The 9,276-nt window shown below is 36.8% G+C and overlaps 1 protein-coding gene across 1 annotated transcript in view; it reads left to right on the forward strand.

The window, feature by feature from the left end:
• The window catches only part of GOLGB1 (golgin B1), a gene marked incomplete at its 5' end in the record, with an annotated part of 115,439 nt that overhangs the window by 56,876 nt on the left and 49,287 nt on the right, over positions 1–9,276 (forward strand). The window contains 4 exons of the mRNA XM_006864196.1: positions 1,298–1,700; positions 3,001–3,116; positions 7,588–7,702; positions 9,207–9,271. Coding sequence (XP_006864258.1) covers positions 1,298–1,700; positions 3,001–3,116; positions 7,588–7,702; positions 9,207–9,271 — 699 coding nt within the window. The remainder of the gene's footprint in view (positions 1–1,297; positions 1,701–3,000; positions 3,117–7,587; positions 7,703–9,206; positions 9,272–9,276) is intronic.

Genomic DNA, 9,276 nt, shown 5'->3' on the forward strand with positions numbered 1-9,276 from the left:
GGCACTTAGCCACCACCACCACCACAACAACAACAACAAATATACGTCTTTTTCTGGTGTGGTGCTTTAGGATAAGCACTGAACTTGGAACCACAAAGTTAGTGGTTCAGTACTTCAAACCCACCAGCTGCTTCTTGGAAATCCTATACAGAGTCACTATGAGTCAGAACCAACTTGACAGCACTTAACAACAACAAGAACATACAGCAATCAAAGGAGCCCTGGGTTAAGCACTGAACTGCTAATCTCATCTCGATTGTACAGACAGAAACAACAGTACATCAGTCGGGGTGATGTGTGTAAAAGTCCTGTATGACCATGACTCCTCATTACTTAAAAGAACAAATGTCAAATATCTTAGCAATACACTCTATATAATCTTTATGATTTGACTTCTCCTTATTCTTTCAGCCTCTTCTCTTTCTTACTATGTGATTTGCTTAAGGAGTCTGAGTAGTACAGTGGGTAAGTGCTGAGCTGCTAACTGAAAGGTTGGTGGTTCAAACCCATCAGCTGCTCCACAGACTGCTTCTGTAAAGGTTTACAGCCTTGAACCCTTGTAAGATAGTTCAACTTGACAGCAATGGGTTTGGTTTTCGTTGTATGCGTTTGTTGGCCTGTCTCTTTGCCCATAGCACACTTTTTCTTGTCTGTAATCTTGGCCAGCTTCTCATCAGGTTAAGTCTCAGCAACTCTTCTTTTAGGAGAGCTTCTTAACAAATTTATTTTCTTTGATCCAGTTAATACCATGTAAGTACTTCTAGGACAGACCCTATAATTTGCATTATAATGATGTGTTTAAATGTGCTTTCCCACTGAACTCAGCTCCTTGAGATCAAGGACTAGATTCATTCATTAACTCAGTGTTTATTGAGTACCACTATATATTCCCATGCCTTCCTAGGTGCTGGAGAATAATGAGGACTAAATAGACACAGTCCCTGTCCTTGTGGAATTCATTTTCTAATAGGAAGGGCAGAAATGAAAAGGAAATGGCAAATAAATATTTAAGTACAAACTGTCAAAAGTCCTTACAAGCAAAAATAGAGCACTCAGCCACTGAAAGAAAAGTGTGTGATTCAAACCCCGTATTTGTTCCACAAGAGGAAAGACCCTGGTGGTCTTCTCCCATAAAGATTACAGCTTAGGCCACGGGGGCAGTTTTACTGTTATATTGGGTTACTATGTTTGATTCTGAGTGTTTAGCCCAATGTTTCACTTAGAAGATACACTTGGCTTTGTTTATTAAAATGAAAGAATGAATTTATGATTCATGAGACTTCATCTTTTTTCTTAGGTTCTGATTCAGCAGTTAAAGCAGCTGGAATCTGAACACAGTACTTTAAAGACAACTCTGGAAACAGAAAGACAAGCATGCAAGATTCTGATGGAAAAGATGGAACTTGAAGTAGCAGAGAGAAAATTATCCTTCCATAACTTACAGGAAGAAATGAATCATCTTTTAGAAGAGCTTGAGCAAGCAGGCCAAGCTCAGGCTGAACAGGAGTCACAATACAGAGCCTTGGAGCAAAAACACAACACAGAAATGGGAGAGAAGACTGCTCTCATTTTGAGTCTTCAGAAGACGGAACAAGAATTGCTGTCTTCCTGCGATGCCCTCAAGAATCAAAATGCAAAGCTCTTCCAAGAGAAGAGTGAACAATCAGTTCAGTCAGCGCAGGCAATTCAACATCTGGAAGGTCAGTATTTGTCTTTCAAACCTACATCTATAGCACCTAAGTGGCTCCTACTTCATATTTTCAGGCATTTTGTTTATGACTTTATCGTTTTTCTCAAACCAACTGAATCAAAAGAAAGATTAAGAAGAGCATCTTCCCACTTTGTTGCATTTGTTTTGCCTCTGACTCAAGTTGAAATCTGACTTGATACTGGGATTATTATTACAGTACTAGAGAGTATTGATAGTGATGTGCTAGGTATTACATAGAATGCTGTGTGACACTTCACTCTGGCATGAAAGGTTCAGTGACAGACATGAATAGTAGAATTTGATTTTGTTTGTGGAGAACTCAGGCCAGATCTAGACACTTAGATTGGGAGACCTGAATTATTACTTGGAGCTATCCTTAGATCTGTAGTCCTCATGAGACACTGTAGGACAATCACTGGACTGCTAACAACAAGGTCAGAGCTTCATACCCACCAGGTGCTTCTTGGAAACCCTATACAGGGTCGCTATGAGTCAGAATTGACTCAGACGATACTTAACAACAACAATAGTCCATACATAGATCTAAAGATGGATCTGAATGCTTTTTGTATAGGAATTTCTTTTTAAAGAAAACTTTTATTATTTAAGAAGATTTAAAGAAAACTTATTTAAATGTGTTACCATAAAAGCAATACATACTCTAACAAGTTACACATTTTACAAGTTTGCAAATTAAAAAATCAAACTTTCTCATTACCGGCGTTCCTAAACTCTTTTTCATCAAATGATAACCTTATTAATAAATTGATACATATTTAAAGGAAATATTTAAAAATAATTAAGTTAGAGATTTATATTGAAGAAGTCAACATTAACCAGAAAGCCTTGAGGGGCATTACACAGGAACAGAGTGTTGAGCACACTGTTCTCTTAACAACTGGACCATGTTCATTTCAAAGCTCTGCAATGGCATTTTGGAGAAATCCATAAAACTTAAATGGAGAGTGAGGAAAGGAAAACAAAAATGACAAACTCATATTCAGGGGAGAAAGGAAAAATAACTAAAATAATGCCTTGGCCTATTTTACGGTCCTTTTGAAGGAAGTTGGTTACTGGGGTGCCCTTTGGTGCAGGAGTAGTTTATTGAGGTACCCTTTGGTTCTTGACAGCATTTAAACTGTTGAAATAAAAATGTTATTGCATGATAATTTTTCAGTAGGGTAATTGGACCTAGAGTAAATAATGTGTGCTGTATCCCTACAAGATGATAACTCACTGAGTTTCAAACTAGGAACAGAGATCATTTAACTTTATTTCCTTTTCCTTAGATCAACTTCATGAAAAATCCCAAGAAATTAGCCAAATTTTAACTCTGTCAACTGTGCAAAAACATGAAACGGCATCTCAGACTATTGTCCCGGATGTTTGTAATGAAGGCATACAGGTAATCCAATGTGAACTTCTTATGGATCTCATCTGTTTGTCTTGCTCTATCTGTACTTGGGTTTTCTAGTGAGGATTTATTCCAGAAAGCAGTAGAAGTCTTCTGTTTTTCTTGCTTGATAAATAGATTTTTGGATGAAATTCCATTTGAAAATAATTATGGAGTACTTTAATGTAGTGTTTCAGCATTTAATAATGAGAAAATAGATTGAAGGTACTTCAAAGAATTCATGGAAAAAATGGAATGAAAAAGAATGGATTGTTCCACTAACTTTTTGAAGTCCCCTTGTAGATAAGCACCACGATCTTGGGAACATTTCTTATTTTAAATGCTTTAGAGGTATATTATTACTTTTAATATCAATTTTTCAGTTCAGAAGACAGTTTTGTTTTTGGTAGATTCAGATTTGATCAGGCTTAGTATACACAATTCCATCTAACTAAACACATAAATTTGTTAAGGAAATCATAGTGCTTCCATAAATTAATTAGCAGTAAAAAATTTGATTGCCCAAGTGGCTGTTTTGCTCTACAAAATTTTCTGTGGGAAATTAAATTATAATCACTCGTAAGCTTCTTTAGTATGTATGAATATAAGAACAAGAGAAGTTAATTTGATGATCTTAATTGGCTGGTTTCAGTCTATGATACTGGGGTACATTCGTCTTCATTATGAGTATAGTTTTCTAAATTGACAGACATATTGGCTTGCAGAGTCTCGTGCTAGACACTGAATTAAATCCGTTTCTCTTTTTCACTTCCTGGTTTCAGGATCTGTGCTTACCAATTTCGTCTGTTCTCTCATCATCAATTCATTGACGTTTAATGTGATTTTGATCTATTTAGCGTTCCACCTCTTTGTTGTTGTTGTTAGGTGCTGTTGAGTTGGTTCTGACTCTTAGTGACCCTGTGTACAACAGAATGAAACACTGCTGGGTCCTGCACCATCTTCACAACTGTGGCTGTGTTTGAACCCATTTTTGTAGTCATGTTGTCAATCCAAATCATTTTTGCTGACCTTTTACTTTACAAAGCATGATGTCCTTCTTGAGGGACTGGTCCCTCCTCATAACATATCCAAGGAACAAGAAGTAGTCACACACTTCATGGAAAAATTCCATTATATTTTCATGCCATTTTCCCCCCAAACGTTTTTAAAGATCCCTCATAGGAGATGAAATCTTGCTGTCCTCACTTCTAAGGAGCATTCTGACTCTACTTCTTCCAAGACAGATAGTTTGTTTTCCTGGCATCCCATAGTACATTCAAAAGTCTTCACCAATACCATAATTCAAAGGTATCAATAATTCTGTTTTCTTTACCCATTGTCATTTTCTCATGCTTATGAGGCAATTGGCTTGAGTCAAGTGAACCATGGTCTTCAAAGTGATATCTTTGTTTTTTAATTTAACATTTCTTTTGCAGCAGATTTGCCTAATGCAGTATGTTGTTTGATTTCTTTACTGCTGCTTTTATGTGTGTTGATAGTGGAATCAGGTAAAATGACATACTTGGCAACTTCAATCTTTCCTCTGTTTCTTATAATGTTACTTATTAGTCCAGTTGTGAGGATTTTTGTTTTCTTGCTGTTGAGATGTAATCTATGCTTTGATTTTTATCAGTAGATGCTTTAAGTCCTCTACAATTTCAGCAAGCAAAGTTGTGTCATCTGCATACTGTATGTTATTAATGAGTGTCCAATCCTGATGCCACGTTCTTCATGTAGTCTAGCTACTTAGGTTGTTTGCTTAGTATACAGATTGAATAAATATGGTGAAAGGATACTGGTCTCACACACTTTCCCTGATTTTAAACCACAAAACCCTGTACAGGGTGGCTATGGGTCGGAACCGACTCAACAGCACATAACAACAACAACAACAACAGTTATTGTTAAATGCCATCAAGTCGGTTCCTATTCATAGTGACCCTAAATAGGATTTCTGAGGAGTGGCTGGTGAACTTGAAACGCTGACCATATAGTTCAAAGTGACCTCGCGGTCTAGCCCATTAGCCCACAGCGCCACACTAGGGCTAATTAAACCACATAGATCACCTTTTTCTTTTTTTTCCCCTGAAGTAACTGCCTCTTGGCATATGTATAGGTTCTGCTTGAATACAATTTAATATTCTTCACAATGTTATCCATCATTTGTAATGAACCACATAGTCAGATACCTTTGCATAGTCAACAAAACACAGGTAAACATCTTTATAGTGTTTTCTGCTTTCAGCCAAGATTCATCTTATATCAGCAATGCTACCCTTGGTTCCATATCCTCTTCTAAATCTGGCTTGATTTTCTCACAGTTCCTTGTTGATGTACTGATACAAATGCTTTTAAATTATCTTTAGCAAAACTTAACTCACATATGGTATTAAGGAGACTGATGGGTCACCTTTGTTTGGAATGGGCACAAATATGGACCTCTTCTAGTTGGTTGGCTAGGCACCTAGGTTCTAAATATCTTGGCATAGACCACTGAGTATTTCTAGTGTTGCATCTGTTTGTTGAAACAACTGGTATTCCATCAGTTGCTGGAGCCTTGTTTTTCACCGGTACCTTCAGTGAAGCTTGGACTTCTTCCTTCAGTACCATTGGTTCTTGATGACATGTTGCCTCCTGAAATGGTCGAACATCAACCTATTATTTTTGGCACTGTGACTCTGTATTTCTCATTTCTTCTATGGAATCTTTTAATATTGCGCTCTGTATTTCTCATTTCTTCTATGGAATCTTTTAATATTGCGCTCTGTGTTTCTCATTTCTTCTATGGAATCTTTTAATATTGCAACTCAAAGTTTGAATTTTTTCTTGAGATTTTGTCAGCTTGAGAAATGCCAAGTGTGTTGTGTCCTTTTTAGTTTCCTCACTCCAGGTCTTTGCATATTTCATTATAACACTTTACTTTTTCTTTTCAAGCTGTACTTTGAAATCTTCTGCTCAGTGTTTAAGTGCAGGCTTCAGGATCTCTTTTGATGTTCATTTTGTGCCTTTCTTTTATTCCTGTCTTTTTAGTTAAGTTTTGCTTTCTTCTTTTATATCTTAATTTTGTATCAAATCCTTACTATTGTAAAAGCTTTATTTCCAAGACTTTGGATTCTGTTATATTATTTTGAAGAGTTTGCTTAGTTTTTATCAGCCAATAACTTTTTTGATTCACAAAACAAATGCTGGAATTATTGGTGGGCAGCCACTCAATTCAGTTTAGTTATTTTTACCTTAACAGGATGGCTTAGAGTTGCATGCAAATAAATATAGTTCATCATTGAGCAGGAGATTTGGGCTGAGTTTATAGAACTTGGGGCTTCTCTCTCTGACACTCTCTATGGTTCTTCCTTTCACATTCTGACAAATTCTTATCCTGTTATTCTTCAAGTCAGAAAAACCTGGGACTTCTCTATCAGACTTTTATTTGTTCTGTGTAGTACAGGGAGGCTAAGTGGTGCGATGGTTAAAGGTTTTGGCTGCTAATCAAAATGTCAGTAGTTCAAACCTACCAGCAGTCTTTGACAGGTAAAAGATGAGGTGGTCTTCTTTCCTAAGATTACAGTCCTGGAAACACTTTGGAGAGCTATTCAACTTTGTCTTGAAGGGTCGCTATGAGTCACCATCAACTCCACAACAATGGGTTCAGTAATTTTTAGTTGTACTGCAAATTGGGAACATTCTTCAGGGTCAAAACTGTAAAACCCTAAATTCACCACTTGGTATTTCTTTCAAGATCATATGAAGTGCCAAGTGTGCTATACGAAGATTGTTGTGGCTCAAAAAATCAATATTTTTATTGAAAATTGTATAGCATTATCCCTTAGCAGAAGGAAAATATATAAGAATACATAAAACTAAAGATAAAGCATAATTAGATCTTTAGCTGCCATTAGGGAAATCAGATTTTTGGATCCATGAATTAAATGCAAGATAACTATTATGATACTTGGTGGCTAGGATAGCACTGGACTGCTAACTCTAAGGTCAAGTGGTTCAGACCCCCCAGAAATCTTATATAGGGTTGCTGTAAGTTGGAATCGACTTGACGGCCCTTAACAACAACAAATGTATTATTTTTGTCTCTGCTCCTGTTTGAGAGTCCTTTCTTCGTGTTCATTGTCCTTCAAGAGAGAAACCTTATTACTCAGTGACATTAATCTAATCTTATGACATTGTGCACTTGAAACTGTTACTGTTTCTTATGGTCATCTTCCTTGGTAGATGTAGGGTCTCTATATTTGTCATGCGGGCTTCAGTATTCAATTTAAACCCCATTGCCTTGGGTTTGTGGTAAATACCTTACTTCACTTTTTACCTTCTGTAAACCATTACTTCAGATATTATCAAAGCAGATTCAGTTGATGCTATTTTTAAAGCATTTTCATGGTTGGAGATCTCTTAGAAGCTGGAAGCTATCTAGGCATTAATATGAGAGCTGTACATTGGAAAATTATTAATTTGTTGTCTTTCTACAATTTAGGCGTTCACTGAGGAGACTGTTGCCTCTCTTCAGAAGAGAGTGGTAGAACTTGAGAATGAAAAAGGCGCATTTCACCTTAGCCCTAGAGAGGTAGAGGAACTGAAAGAGGAGAATGGTATGTATCAATGAAAGCCATAATTCCCTGTTTTCTTGTTTCACAGAGTTGCCATGATTTTTATCAATGTGCATGTATAACATGTTAGCTCCTCTGATAAAAGCTACCTTAGAAAGCAGAGCCAGTAGTTCTACAAAGTAAGATTAATTGACATTAAACAAATTAGACCACATACCAGTTATTATGTTTAACATTTTGTAATATTGGCTGTAACTGCTGAGGATTTCTTTATTACATTTGTTTTGGAGTGATCAAGTTATCTTCTAGGAAGTGTAACTTGAATAGGACATAAAAAGGTGACATTTTTTATAGACAAAATGAAGAAAGGACATTTACAGCAATTAATTTTATAGGCTAAGGTAACAGAGGTTAGTATAAATAAAGGTTTAAAGGTAGGAACCAGTTTTGGTTTTGCTAATGCTATCCATTCCTTAGAATCCTATCCTTTTTCTACCTACTTAATTCTTACTTAACTTTCATGCCTTAACTAGTGTATTATTTTTCTTAGGAAATGATCCTGATGTCCAAATCTGGGTTAAATGCATCTTTGTACACCTTTAAAGGAGCTCTGGTAGCGTAGTGGTTACGTATCAGGCTGTGAGCCGCAGGTCAGCAGTTTGAAACTACCAGCTGTTCCATGGGAGAAATATGAGGTGTTCTGCTCCCGTAAAGATTTACAGCCTCGGAAACCCGGCACAGGGTCCCTATGAGTTGGAACCGACTCCATGGCACACAACAACAACAATGTTGTATTTAAATGATCTTTATATATGTTTGTGTTTTTACTATACTAAACAAACACTTCAAAGATAAGAGTAAACACTCTCTGAAGGCAGGGGTAGTTCTTTTTTTCTGTTTATAATCTTTGCTTTGGAGTCCTGGTGTGGTGCAGTGGATTAATGTGCTGAACTTGCAAAGTTAGTTTGAACTGCAAGATTGCCAGTTCAAGCTCACCAGCTGCTCCTCAAAAACCCTATACAGGGTCACTGTGGGTCAGACCTGACTCGACGTCACTTAACGGCAACAACAACAATCTTTCATTTACTAAGAATGAATTTAGTACCTGGTAAATAGTAGCTGCTGATTAAAGTTTTGTTGGACTAAAATGTTTCCATCTTTTATTCTCTTGGACTGTGTGTGAGTAGTCAGTAGGAATGGAGTGAGAGCTCCTTTTGTTTATCACCTGCTACACAGGACTTCCTGAACTTAGTTGTTGTTAAGAGCTGTTGAGTCAATTCCACCTCATAGCAACCCTGTATAATGTTTCCAAGGAGTGGTAGGTGGTTTGAACTGCTGTCCTTGAAGTGAGAGTCTAGTGCTTACCCTACAGCACCACTCTAGGACTTACTTGTTGTTGTTAGATGCCATCGAGTCAGTACTAACTCATAGAGACTCTATGCAAGACAGAACGTAACACTGCCCAGTTCTGGGCATATACAATAATGTTTTATTTTTCAAACACTTCATATATATGACTTAAAGAAATTTATTTTGTGATTTTCAGAAAAACTGTCTTCCCAGATTACTCTCATGGAGGCTCAAAATAAAACTGGAGAAGCAGATAGAGAAGTCAG

Source organism: Chrysochloris asiatica, unplaced genomic scaffold, assembly GCF_000296735.1.
Source record: "Chrysochloris asiatica unplaced genomic scaffold, ChrAsi1.0 scaffold00061, whole genome shotgun sequence".
In the NCBI taxonomy this organism is placed as follows: Eukaryota; Metazoa; Chordata; class Mammalia; order Afrosoricida; family Chrysochloridae; genus Chrysochloris; species Chrysochloris asiatica.